The sequence below is a fragment of the Mus musculus genome, chromosome 11, assembly GCF_000001635.26.
Source record: "Mus musculus strain C57BL/6J chromosome 11, GRCm38.p6 C57BL/6J".
In the NCBI taxonomy this organism is placed as follows: Eukaryota; Metazoa; Chordata; class Mammalia; order Rodentia; family Muridae; genus Mus; species Mus musculus.
Genome location: NC_000077.6, coordinates 88,673,873 through 88,688,043, shown reverse-complemented (window position 1 = coordinate 88,688,043; position 14,171 = coordinate 88,673,873). Strand labels below are relative to the sequence as shown.

Sequence of the window (14,171 nt, the reverse complement as noted above, 5' to 3'; positions counted from 1 at the left end):
ATCTGGCCCGTTAAAGCGGCTTCTGTTTGAGAAGGAGATCCTTGACCGGGTTCTGAGGTTCCGTTCCGCATAATTTAGAGCCTGCTTGCTTGTAGAGTCAAGAGCAGGGAGGCTCCTGGAAACGCACATGGACCACGGTCCAAGCTCGGGCTGCCTCAGGTGACCAGGTAAGTGCTCTCGAGTTGTATGGTGTTTTGCTGACAACCGCCCACCCCCCACCCCCCTTGCTCTGTTGCTTAAGGGAGAGGAAAGGTAGGGTGGAAACAACCATGTCCTGGGCTTGTGTTCCCATCTCTGCAGCGCTTCAGGGCAGGACCTTCTTTTACTATAGTGACATTAGTGACATTATTCTGGTCCTGTGTTGGTGCCTCTAGCACTTGGCTCCAAGCTCACAAGCTGTCCCCGACACCTACAGAACCATCCATCGTAGGACGTGGCTTTCCTGAACACGCTGAATTAGACTTTTATTCAAAATGAACTATTTATTTTTTTCAGAAAAAGGTTGGCTTGTCAGACTCTGCTGCCCTCTTCCCGGCTCTCCCCGTCCCTCTGCGGCCTGGCAGACGAGGCTTTAGAGGGGCCGTCTGATGGGGTCAGTTGGCCAGGGCTTGACTGAGGCCCTGATTAAAGGGAAATTATCTACTGAAAGTTAAGTGTTGCTGCTGTGCTTGTAGAAATATAAAAGTCAGGTGTGTGCTGTGAATTCCAGAGCAGCTCCTCGCTGGTGGGAGGGGCCTTGAGATTCCCGGGCCAAGTTAGTTTCAGTCCTAGAGGCCTGGCAAACCCGTGCACAGGAATGCAGCCGTTGGCCCAGTATACCACAATGATTTTCGAGTTTTTGGTGAGCTGGAGCAGGAAGCACAACTGTGGGCCACCTTTGTGGGAAGCTTGGGGACAGGAGCTTGTGTTTGCCAGTGAATTGCCACATAGGAGGGGGGAGGTGTGTGCAATCTGGTCTCAGAAAGGCAGTGTAGGTGGACAGAACAGACCTCCCAGGGAGTTATAAAGATCCAATGTTGGGCCAGTTAATTCATCTCTCAGTACCTTGCTTTTCTCATCTGTAAAATGGGAATGAGAGTAACAGTTCCTACTTGGGGGGGCGGGTTGTGAGCCTTGGGAACTATGAGGTGAGAGCTGGCAGGGTGGGTAAGGAAGTCGCTGTTTTAATCTATGACATTTTGGGGGTAGTGGGCTCCTGAGGTTTGGGGGGACAGTGAGTCTTTGAAGTATTTTATGACATTTATATATTTTGTATGCATGTGTATGAGTGTACAAGTGCCATGGTACATTGTGGGGTCAGAGGACAACTTACGGGTGTTGCTTCTTTCTTCCCATCCTGGGGGTTCCGAGGATTGAACTTAGGTCACCATGTTTGGCCGCAAGTCCCTTTTTACCTGCTGAACCCGTTGGCCGGAGTATAGTGATTCCTAATCTGATTGTGCAGGGAGTTCTTACCAGATCTTTCCTGGTTATGCCAAAGGTGGTCTACAGATAGCCTAGTGACTCTGCCATGGTAGGGTTTCCAGCTCCTCCTCAAGTGAGGTGCCCATGTTAGTTATCATTAGGAACAAGGCCTTTTGCCACACACTCACCCTAGTGTCCCGATTTAGGCCTTGGGCCACAGGTTAGGCCTCTTGGTGCCTGCAGGCTGTGGATCACTATCCTGATAGTGGGCTGGGGGTGTCATGAGGCAGAGGAGGAACTGTCTCCCTTAGCCTCTGGAGCATCCCGTCCCTACTTCCTGCAGAGCCTGTCACCCCACACCCAGTTCTCGCTCTGCTGGAGCCGGAGCCGAGGGCCTGTTTTTCAGGTTGTGTCCTTTCAGCGGGTAACTGGAATGTGTGTGCAGGCAAAAGAAAACATCAAAATGTTTGGGGAGTGTTTTAGGAAAATAGCATGGAGCAGATTGCCAAGCCTTGCTTATATGGCTCTTTTTCTTTCCCCTTTGCTATGTGCATGTGTGATCAGCAACCCGGAGCTTTCTGCAATCCAGCTCTGGCTTTTCTTACCCCAGCCGTTCTTTCTCACAGCGAAGAGGATACAATTCAGCACCAATAATGCCGAGCAATAAATAACCCAGCGAAGATGAATAGCCTTGTGTGGTGGTAAATTAAAGTTGATTTATTGCACATAATATATACAGGTGCTCCTAATGTAATTAAGCAGTGAGGCTTTTAAATGCTGCAGAATCTGAAAGAAGACCCAAGAAAATTGGGTCTTAATAAGGCTTATTGAAATAACAGCTAAACATGCTGCTTAGTACTATTAGGGGATGCTGAAAGATGAATCTCTGCTGTGTCTCTCACTGTGGAACGACACACCTGACCCACCGTCAGTGGGGCCTGCACTGGATTGCTTTGCCCACAGGAGTAATGGCTTAGGTTGAGCTATGCCTGCACTTTGGCCTCATGTCTTGCATAGAGTCATCAAGTGACTAGCCATTAAACAGGCTTTTTGCCAAGTGTGGGACAAGAGAGGGAGGCTGTGGGATCGAATCCCTGGCCTCATTGGCATCCCAGTCTAACCAGGCCAGATAAGAGAAGGTTCATACACAGAATAAACTTGATCAAGCCCCAGTTGGTAGAGTTGCCTGAGCACCTTGCTGGGGATGGGAGGGAGGCTAGAAATAGAAAACCAAGACTTCATCTTTAAGGGTGGGTAAAGGGGTCAGAGTGTTAGGATGCATGATTGCAGAGATGGAAGTAGGGGATGTCATTAGGGAATAGTGGAGGGGATAAAGCCACGAGACAGGTGTACTCAGGAGGACGACTGAGAGCCCAGTGCATTAAGAACTGGGGAAGCCTTTGAAGCAGGGCAGGTCGGAGTTTGGGGACAGTATCCTGGGTGAAAGAGTTGGCTTGGCAGGAGATTTAGTGATATAGATAGATTTGCATTTTGGGCCTACTGCATGGAGCTTTTGCTTGGAGATTTTGGGATCATGGATGCAGTGAGCAAGAACAGGATCCAGAAATTTATATACTTCAATGAAAGCTCTTCACAGCATTGTGGGAGACAAAGGCCTGGAAATAGGAGCTGGCCATGGCCAATGTGGATGGCAGGGCATTCAGAGTATGTGCCTGCAGCTGTTGGCACTAGTGGGGTGGGGGTTTTACCTGGAAGGGAGATAGATGAGTGCTCAGTCAATAGTGGTGTCAGGTCTCTTCTGGGTACTTGTTAGAACTGGAGGTAGATGGATCTCGCTAAGATCTCCAGCTGCCAAAGTGGCTGGGCTCCAAAGGGATACAGAAGATGGTGGACCTGTGGCTCACAAGGAGAGGTGGAGCCAAGGTTCCCTTGAAAGTGAGCAAGATATTCCACAGATTGATTTGGGGACAGGGACCCTGGTTTGGTGTGTTTCTGTGGGTTGTCTGATGGAAGTGGCAGTGTTCGTTATTATTTATCTATTGAGGAATCTGTCCCATCTGAGGAGAGCCGCTGGACAAACATCCCGACTATACCATCAAGATAGATTATAAGTCAGGGAGAGGTGGTTCTTCTCCACTGAGGGTTTCAGAGTAGTAAGATCATTTTCAGTAATGAAGTGATCTTTTGGCTCTGAAACCATGAACTGGGACTCATAAACTCACACGGCGTCGTTTATGGCACCCAGCAACTCACACACTCACTACCTAGCTTATATAACCCTCAGTTACGGTACCCAGTTTATTCTGGGTAAAGTGAAACCCAAAAGCCAGTTTGCTTGGTCAGTGGCAGTGAGCTCCTGTGGCTTTCAAAGCCATTCCTGGGTGAATCTCAAGCCTGGGGTCATAGGTGAGAGAGACTTAGGAGAGAGTCCCCGCTCTATGTAGGGAGCCATTCATTCGGGGGTGGGCTGTTTGTAGCTCAGTGATCTGGTGGGAGGCCTGGCCTAAGGCCAGTCTGCTGGCTCTTCAGCCTATGTCAGGGCCTGATCCTTTGAAAAGATTCAACTGTCTGATCAGACGATGGATAGAGAGAACACATGCCCTAAATATACAGTCAGGGCTTTGGTTGTTTTCACGGACCGTGGTTCAGTAGTGTGTATTGACTTTTTCTGAGGCTCGTTCAGGGAAACTGAAAAAGTTCCCCTGTCACCTTTAAGTGTACTCCTGTCTGTCTCCTTGTGGTTCTGTCCCTCCCCCCTGTTGTGGGATTTGAGGGAGACAGTAGAAACAGCTCTGCCCATGACCCTCAGGAAGGCTTCTGGAAGCAGACTTGTTTATTTTTGATGGACAGAACAAATCCTATACCAGGGACTATCCTGCTCTGACCAGCAACAAATTGAATATTCGTGTGACCTTTTTCTTTCAGGAGTGGGGAGAGTGGTGATGGATGTGAGCGCAGCCTCTTTCAGGCAATCTTGCCTCCTTGTTTGCTCAGTGAAGCACTTTAGAGGGTGCCCGGTGCACATCTGCCTTTGATTCTGAAGTGCCAGCGGGTGCTAGGGGCGGTGCCTCTGGGGCTGTGGAGAGTGGCCACATTGGGTGTGGTGGGATGGAGCTTATTCTGTAGCATCCCCCGCCACCCATGCCAGCTGAGTGTGTCATACAAAGATCAACTTGAAACAGAATGAAAAAGTGAATCCAGGAGTCCCTAAGCTGATGGGTAACCCCTCCCACCAGGGCTTTGCCTGCCTCCTTCCCCGAATCTCACATACCTTCCAAAGACAGCCACCTCGCCTTCGAACCATCCTACTACAGCCACAAGCCAATTTATTCCTTCTTGGTGTTCCCGTTGGACCCTGCAGCTTGGCTAAGAGAGAGTTTGTTAGTTCATTTCTTCATTCATTATTTATGCAGCTAGTCGTAATTAGCATTTAGCAATGTGGTTGCCAGGGCCCGTTGAGTTGCACTCATTCATTGAACAAACATTTGTTGATCCCATGCCCGTGGGCCGGGTGCAGGGTGTGGCTCTGGGGTTCCCGAGCTGGGGCCAGGTTGCCTTTGGGTGTGCTGTGTGTGTGGGAAGGCAGGTCATTAAGGGGAGGTGCTGTGTCCACAGGTGTTGGATGCTGAGAGTGTCAATGGGTCCTTGACAGAGGGAGGGGTGGGAGGGAGGGGAGATCCAGTCTTGGCAGCTTTGTTAAGATGTGCTAGCTGATTTGGGCCTTAGAGGGTAAAGAGAAGAAGAGATTTAGGGTCTGAGAATCAGAAGGAGAATACTCATCCTTTGGGGCAGGCAGGATTCGGGGGGTTCTGTTCCTCATCATGAGACATGGGGGTTGGGGGAGTGGGGCTGAGTGACTTCCTGGTTTCTGCTCCAGTTTTTTTCCACCTTCTGTCATTCAGAACAAATGCATCTTTTTGCCTAGCAGCCTTTGGTGACCCTGCCACCATAGTTAGCAAGGAGAAGAGGGTAGGGTCGTGGGAATCTGCAGGCTGAAAAAGAACAACCTAGGAAAGAGAAAGAAAGCTAAGCCACAGCACAGCCAGCAAGCAAAAACCTTCCACAACTATGAGCCCACTTAGTGGGCCCTTCCACTAAAAGTGGCTCACCTCTGGGGAGACTCCCCACTTCCATTTACAAGGAGGGGGGTTTCGGGGGGGGGTCACCCAGAGCAGCAGGCACAAGGTAGTGTTCAGGCATTTGGTGCCACTGCCCGCTCTGCTTTGTAAACTCCCATTTTTCTTTGTTCTAGCCATTTTTTCTTTTTAAACTGATAGGAATTGCTGAGGGGCTGGGGTGTGGGGGCAGGAAAGGCTCCTGTATAAACAGCTGTTTGCTGATTCAATCTACAAAGTGGATTTTATAGCTCAAGTATTTGTTCTTGCTTTAAAAGGCCAGAACAGCCCTGTCATTTCCTTAGCTAAGAGAAGGGGGTCTTTGAGCCTTGGGGGCCATCTCTGCCCACCGCAAACCTTTGCTGAGGGGCGAGAGGAGGAGGGAATCCCAGGGAACTTTCTTTGATCCAGGCATTTCTGAAATAATCTCATGCTCAGTGGAGGAGATTCTTTGCAAAGTTTGAGTTACCAGTTTACACTGTCTTCATCTTGTTTGAGCTACCACATTCTGGTCTATAAAACAACAGAAAAAAACCCAAAACACCAAACAAACCCCTCATCTCCCCTAGTCACCACAGCTGAATACCTGCTTAATGTTTTCGCGCAGACATTTCATTTTCTTTTTTTAATGCAAGATTTCATCATTGCATGATCTGAGATAGTTGGTTGCCCTGGGATTATTAATAAATTGAGATGGCTAATGGCGTGTGACTCAGAACATATATTTAAAAACAAGTTGGAATAGAAATAGATCTTTTACAGAATTAATTTTTTGGTTAGGCCACTCTCTTGAGCCTTTTTTTTTTTTTTGGTTTGAAGCCAGCTTGCTTTTGCAGTGTTCATATAGGCCCGGTTGCAATGAACATAAACTACTTTTAAATACCGGCCTAGTTGCTGTGGAGAGAGGCCAGGGCTGTGGCTGCTTTGGGAGAGTTAAGAGGCTTGGTCATTGTCTGGGTCTTTTAATCTCACTGTAGACCAAATTCTGTTCCCTTGGAGATCGTGTCGAATATTGCCCGCTTTGATGGAGAGGAGGAGGAGGAGGAGGAAGAGGAGGAGGAGGATTAGATTCAAGCTCCCCTCTAGTACCAGGACATTTCTTTCCCAAGGCAGAATAGATGATTGTAACACACTTGGCTTGTTTTAAAGCAAGTTCTGTGAAGTACGAGGTGGAGCCTGGGATTGATGTGGGATGGCAGTTGAAGCACTGGTGACGTCCGAAAAGTCTATAGAGTTTGCTCAGTAGCTTTGAGCTGGTATTGGTTTCATCTCGTGGTCAAGGTAGCATGGGATGAAAGCTAGCAATGTTAGGCGTAGCTGAGTCAAACGTGCAGGGGACTCTGGAAACTGCCTTTGCCTAGTTTTCTGTTACTGCCAAATTATATTTAAGATAAAACAAAATTTTAGGGAGATTTGGCATACTCCTTTGCAGTTAGTTGGTTGAGAGTGTGTTTGGTTTCCATGCATTGAGAATGATCTCCATGTAGGGAGGGCAGGTTATTTCTGTTCTGGAGACGGGAAAAAAAAATCAGGCCTCGGGGACCAAAGAGCTTGCCAGTACTCATGGCCCCATAGCAGAGCTTTCTCTAGCTCACGCCTGTCCTCCGCAAAATGGCAGCCAGTGCTTCTCCTAATTCCACTGGCATTCATGCATTCATTGCCAGAGTGGACAGCTAGCTGCTCGTTCTCCTGTGGGGACCAGATAATTGCATTAAACAAACAAAACAAACAAACCAACCAACCAACCAACCAAAAACTTGTTTCCTTTCATCCCATGAGTATAAAGGTTTATTCTAGAACCATGATTGACGCTTCCTGTGTAGAATTTTGTTGTCTTCTTTTGTGTTTTAAAGATGTTCCTGTTTCACAAATTGTACGTGGTTATGACTTAAAAATTAGCCACTAGAGAACTTATAGCATTTCCAGGGAGAAGTTCCCAGGGTTTCTCCCCATCCTGGTAACAAATTAGAATCTATTTCTTCCTTCCCTCCCTCCTCCCCCCCTCCCCCATCCTGAATATTTGTACCACAAATATTTGTTGAGGCTTACAATGACAGGTTCTTCGCATGACTGTCATTTTGTAGTATGCTTTCTAGTTGGCAGAGTCCCTTTGGGTGGCTCTGTTTATGGGAACTATTCCTCTTCCTGAGTGTCTTTAGGCTGCCCAGCACAGCATTGGGTGCCTTGCAAATTTGCAACAAGTGGGAATTGTTTCTGTTGTTGTCACCTTAGAGCGGATAGGACTTCATTCAGATTACACAGAGTTGAGTGAGGGGAGAAGATGCAGGGGTGGTTTGTAATGTAGCGCTGGGATTCAAGGAGGGGCTGAGCGGGAGGAAAGGAGGGAGGCAGAAGCTGTGATCAGCTTCCTGGAGCAGGTGCTGCCTTAGGATTCCAGAGAGAGACAGACTTGGAGCAACGGTGAGTGTCCTGGGGAAGGGAATGGTGGCGACAGATCCCTTTGTATAAATGGAGACAAGGGTGGGAACAAGAGGTCACTTTCTGGAAGTTCAAGATATCTGAGATATAAACATGTCCTCAAGAGTATGGATCAGTCAAATCACTGGTGGATAGAAAGGTTGGGGTGGAGGGAGGGACAGCAGATTGGACAGGGCAGGGAACACTCAGTCCTTGACCATCAGTAACTCTTAGATCTTCCTGGAGCAGAAGGGAAAAGTGGTAAGAGGTGAGTGAGCCAAGCAGGAAGGATTCTGGGTTTATTCAAGAGTTTCTGGAAGAAGGAAGCCCGTTGTTAATCAGCTTTCTGTCACTATAACAAAACACCTGAGATAATCAGCTTACAAAAAGTGAAAGGTTTGTTTTGTTGAGGAAGCACTTCATGGCATAGGGCAGCAAAACCACTCATCTTGTGGGCAGAAAGCAAGAGAAGGTACTGGGGTCCCAAGGTCCTCTGCTAGGGCATGCCCCTGATAACCTAGACACCTCCTAGTGCTTTACCTCTTAAAGGTTCTGCTTCCTTTTTAATAGTGCCTCTCAAGGGCCTATCGTTTGACACATGGCCCTGTGGGAACTGTTTAAGATCCAGACTGTAGCAGAATCTGTGTCCAAAGGCAGTGACCCACAGGAGAAGCTTGTCCAAGGAGATTCTGAGCACTTTCTACCAGTGGGTGAGGGGTATTCTGCTGCTAACTTGGTGGATTATAGAAGCCTCTGGAAGGCCCTGTTTCTTCTCTGGAGGTGGAGGTGGGGGCTGTCCAATGGTGTGGATGCTCAGACTTCCTTGCCTTACTAAGGAAAACGTTCCAGAAGTGTTAGCTGTGCGGTTTCCACTCTCGCTAACTATGTGGTGTGGATAGCAGCTTGCTCTTGACTGTCTTGCTTTGTGTCGTGAGTAGCAACATTTCCCATTTGGCCCTGAGTTTCCCCTAGAGACGCTTTACCTAACTCAAGGGGACGAGGTGGTAGTTACTGTTGAGCCCTTAACAAGCAGGCTTCTACAGAGACAATGAGAGGTCCCAAAGGAAGAAGGCTGGCACCAAGAGAAGAACACAACTTGAGTTTAATTTAATATTTCACCTTATACACATAGTATTGACATGTACTGTACCCCGCAAGCCAGGGCCCCTGCTTGTCATGTGCTTCGAGGTCGACTGTTCTTGGTAGCCTTGCCCCACTTTAGATTTCTCTGCATTGTACCCTACATAAGAAGACTTTCTTTTCATTCAGGCTGATATTTAATTCTAACACTTGGGAGACTGAGGCAGGAGGATTGAAAGTTCCAGGTCAGCCCAAGCAATACAATGAGACCCTGCTTCAAAAACAAAATTACCAAAACAGAAAAAGGACAGATAGAGGCTTGTGGCATTCCTTCATGGACAGCTTGGGTATCTGTTGGGTATCTTGGATATCTTCAGCTCTAGTATTCATTTTTACTCCTGTGGCTCTCTGAGACAGATGTACTCATCTGGGGTGTGTGTGAGAGTTTCTTAGGATCTATGTCTGATAGGAGAGCTGCGGCATCTCAGTGTATGTGCGAGTTCTGTTTGAATAGAAACTGTTCTGCAGATACACAGAGCCTCCAAATAGTTGTTTTCGTTGCCCTCTTCCTCATAAGCCCTTACTAGTAGCAGACTCATTCATTTGTGCCCAATTTGTAGCTCTAGTTTGCATTTCACTAATCACTCATGAGGTTAAACAACACCCTGCTTGCTTCTTTTTAGGGCACAGAGTCTGGGCACTAACGCATTTGATGCCACAAAACCCCCAACTGTGTGGTAGGCTTCTTCTTCAAGCTGCAGTCTTGCCTTGGGACAGAAACAGACCCATTTGTCAGTGCTGTGAGTGTTTGGGCAGCAGTGTGTGTTAGCTTGGCCTCTGTGTGTGCTGTTTTGAGTGTCAGCCTGATGCTTGTTCCTGTTGACCCCTGATTTTATTAAGAGCCCACGGATGACAAGAAGCTAGATTCAGCTCCGTCCCTTCCTGCTTCATAGGGCCATGTTGTTCCTTTTAGTATAAATAGAGAAATAAATGAGAGTTTAGGCAAGTCCCCAGGGTTTGGTGACAGCAAACCTTGGTGGAGGGAATGGCTCCAGGGAGGCACTGCGGACAGCCCCAGGCAAACATTAGCCCCAGAGAGGTATCTGTTGGGCCCTCAGGTAGGGGAGGGATTAGTCCAAGGAGAGAGGAAGGATTAGGGACCCGGGTGAGGTAGGATGTGATGGTGGGAAGAGGCCTATGCAGGCTGGGAAGGTGGCCATGGTGCTGGATCCCCTTGGGCGTCATGAGGTGTTTCCTCAAATCTAAAGGAGGAAGACCAGTTGGGCAGGGAGAATCCTGCCACGTCTGAGGCTTTGGGGAAGGGCAACCTTTGTTTTACTATCTGTTCAGTTGAGCGCTTTTATGTGAAAATAGACCTTTGATGTCCTGGGAACTGAGAAGGAAAATCTGCTTTAGCACCTGGGGAAGGGAAGCTGCCTCAGGAAAAAAAATGTTCAGTGAGGACAGAATAGAGCTGTGCCCTCAGCACGGCTGGGCTGGGCTGGGCTGGGCTGGGCATGCTCGGGGCCCGTGACTCGGGTGGAGGGACAAAGCACAGGCTTTGGGTCCTGCATGGCGCATGTAGAAACACAGGATTAAGGGGACACCATCAGAGAGGCTCGTAGTAGGGATGCAGTTACATAAACACCACCTGTGCTTTTATGGGCAAGGTCTAGGTGCAAACTGTATAAATAATAATCACTGATTTTACTTGTCTGGTGGGTTAGTGGGGGTTTTTAAAAATTGTCCTGTATTATTATTTTTCGAGGAAAAGATTCTTCCTACCATAAGCCTAGACGACGTGGTCTGTTGTTACATTAGGCTACTGTGGATGCCTGTCAGCGTATTCATTCACTGTGCTCCTGTTAGGCTGGGTGACTTCATAAAGACTATTCTAGTCCCTGCCTTCTCAGCTCAGACACTGTTGCGGGATTCTAGAACATAAAGTATCCCCAGAGCTGTGGGCAGCACACAAGACGGGAGGGACCCTGTTTGTTAAAGGAAGTCAGCAGTCACAGTGGCTTTCAGGACGACGGGTGTGTGTGTATATGTGTGTGTGTGTGTGTGTGTGTGTGTGTGTGTGTGTGTGTGTGTCTGTCGTGTCTTTGTCCGTGTTCCTGAAACATGGAGACATGGAGGAGAGACAGTGCAGTGACATCCAAAGATCCAAAGGGGAGAGGCCAGAAAGGGGCTGTGGCAAGCATATAGCATGCATGCCTGTACTTGTGAAAGAGGAGTGTCCAGGAAGCTCTCTTTCAGAATTCTGGCCCCAGTACTGACCATCTGTGTTGGAGCATTAAGCTAGGTTTGGCTAGGTCTCCTTGAACACAAGATGGAACCTGGCCTCCCTCTCTCTTTCTCTTTCTCTCTCTCTTTCTCTCTCTCTCTGGTTTCTCCCCCCCTTCACACACACACACACACACACACACACACACACACACACACACACACACACACACACAGAGTGCTCGTCAAAAGAGGACCCCCACCCACAGGGGGTTTGCCATACAAAGACTCTGCAGTCCATTCTCGGGGACCCCAGTATAATGACTGCACTGGATGCCTAGTGTATGGAAGGTATTTTGCGGGCCTAGGGAGAGACAGCAGGAATGGGACTGGCTGGGGCTTGGACTTGAGGAGACTGATCTCAGGAGGGGCGAGCATCCAGGTAGGGAGCTAGTAGGCCTGGGTGGGGAGGTATGGGCAGGATGTAGACTCTAGGTCCTGGAAGGCTTTGGGAACAGCTTTTAGTCAGGATTCCAGGTTGGGATATGTAGGTCTGCTGAGTACCCCATCGGGAGCCCCAGCTGACTCATGGTGCTTTTTCTGTCTCCCTGGTGCAGGAGGAGGAACCCGACTGACTGGCGTGGTAGTCAGGGTTCAGAGACAGTCAGGTATCTCTCTATCCCTGGAGTCTTGGTGCTGAGGGGAGAGTAGGAGAGGAATTGTTTCCTTAGCTCTTTCCCTTAGCAACAGGCTCTCACCCTGAGCCAACTGGGCATGCTCCTCCCAAACAGATAGCTTTTATGAAGAGTTAATAAATTAGCCTCCTGGGAAAAGAATCTGCTGTGGTGCCGGAGAGGCCTTTGCAACCAGAGCCAGAGACATAGCTCACCGAGTCAAAACACATGTCCGTTGGTGTGACATCGGGCCCTCCTTGGAGTGTGCAGCTCAGGAAGGGGGAAGGAAGATGGGTCCAGACTGCTGAATGGAACCCTCATAGCGCCTCTGAGGGTGCTCTCCCATGTCATGGAAGGAGCCTGACATGCAGGTTAAATGAAATTGACTCGCTTTGGCTCGGAGGTTCCGAGAAGGCCAGGCTTGTAGATTCTGTTTGTCTTTTCCTGTTGACTTTCCCTCTGTCCTCCTCTGATGGTTGATAACACCCCGTGGGCCCGCAGGTCGTGTGGAAGGCCCCAGCTCTGCCGTCAGATTTCAGAGCGTTTGCATTGTGTGTATTTGAAGGGAATCTGACCTAAGTGGGCATGGTGGGGCTCGTTTGGAGTTTCGGCTCCTGAAGATTGAAGCCAAGGGAGCTCTTACCAGTGTTAGAAGTCAGCCTGTATAACATAGCCAGTCTCCCATCTCAAACCAACCAAAATCAACAACAAACAAACAAACAGCTCCGAGAGCAGAACAGAGGCAGAGAGGATGTGAGGCTGGTGCTGTTAGGGTATGGGAGCATCAATTCAGTGGGCGTTTATTTGGGTCTGTTTTTCTTACCATTCAGGGTACAGAGAGACCTGGCTTCTGCTTCCTCCAGTGTCTAGAAAGTGACCCGGCTCTGGGGACACTGGGTTCTCCTTACTTACTTTTTTTTATTCAATGAGGAAGAGCTTTTCTGGTCATCTCTTGAGTTTCTCTCTGCTTGTCCCTTACCAACTGCGGGCCTTCTGGGGCTCGGAGTTCATGCTGCCTGTGGAGAGGAGCCGTTCCTGCCTGCTAATGAGAGCAAATGAACACTTCCTACTGAGACCTGCTGCTTATAAAGTTAGATTCATGTACACTTTGAACACACACACACACACACACACACACACACACACACACACCCTTACCGTAGAGTAGTAACAAAACTGTCCTGCCCAGCTCATTACACAGGTGTAGGTACCTCCCCCTGCCCTAGCTTTCCCCTGCGCCCCAGCTGTGGATCTGAATTCTAGGCTAGCTTTCACAACCATCTTACATGACGATGAGGTCGAAGATTGTGTATTTTGCTGGCTACTTTTATGTCAGCTTGATACAAGCTAGAGACATCTGACAGAAAGGACCATCAATTGAGAAATGCCTCTGTAGCCCGGCAGTGGTGGCATGCGCCTTTAATCCCAGCACTTGGGAGGCAGAGGCAGGCAGGTCTCTGAGTTCGAGACCAGCCTGGTCTACAGAGTGAGCTCCAGGACAGCTCTACACAGGGCTACACAGAGAAACCCTGTCTTGGAAAAAAAAAGAAAAAAAGAAAGGAAGGAAGGAAGAAAGAGAGAGAGAGAGAGATGCCTCTGTAAGAAAGGGTTGTAGGCAGGCCAAGTAGGGCATTTTCTTAGTGGTTGGTGGGGAGGGCCCAGCCAGGGTGGTGCTGAGTTCTGTAAGAGAGCCAGCTGAGCAGATGAGGAGGAGCAAGCCAGGAAGCAGCATCCTTCCATGGTCTCTGCATCAGCTCTTCCTCCCTGGTTCCTGCCAACCTGCTTTTCAGTGATAAACTGTGATACAGAACTTTGAATGAAACAAACCCTTCCCTCCCCAAGTTGTTTTGGTCGTGGTGTTTCATATGGCACCAGTAACCCTAAAATAGGTCAGAAATCCCAAGTGCACGGACGGACAGGAAGGAGACTCTGCGTCCCTCCTTATCTCCGGAGCTTCCGGTATGTGGTTGAATGTGTACGTTTCCTTTGATTTTGGCCCATCACCATGTTCAGTGCTTGGTCACCAGCTCTGACATTTCTTTAGTTCACACACTGTGTTTTCCTGTATGAGAACATGGCGTGCGTGAACCTACCAAGGCACACACAACCCGGACACTTTTAGCTGGGGAACCCCAGGCTTGGAGGGTTTGGAGAAGGAATTTGGCAGTGCAAAAAAAAAAGTACTTTCTCATATCTGCTGATATTGTGTGTGTGTGTGGTCAGAGAACATCTGGAGGGAGTCTCTTTGTAACACAGGGACCACCTCTGCCTAGTAGCTGATGTTACTGAGTGA

At 48.7% G+C, this 14,171-nt stretch overlaps 1 protein-coding gene across 20 annotated transcripts in view; it reads left to right on the top strand.

The window, feature by feature from the left end:
• Msi2 (musashi RNA-binding protein 2) overlaps positions 1–14,171 on the top strand; it is a 378,925-nt gene that overhangs the window by 30,263 nt on the left and 334,491 nt on the right. For 12 of the 20 annotated variants that reach the window (XR_879764.2, XR_388550.3, XR_001780073.2 and 9 more), the window contains exon 6: positions 96–167. The exons of 6 other annotated variants lie outside the window; for them this stretch is intronic. Coding sequence is in view for 11 of the 14 variants with exons in the window: in XM_006534440.3 (XP_006534503.1) it covers positions 96–167 (72 nt within the window). In the remaining 3 variants the exon portion in view is untranslated. Of the gene's footprint in view, positions 1–95; positions 168–495; positions 7,009–14,171 lie in introns of those variants that run through there. 2 more of the 20 variants (NM_001201341.1, XM_030246418.1) reach the window with 2 other exon arrangements.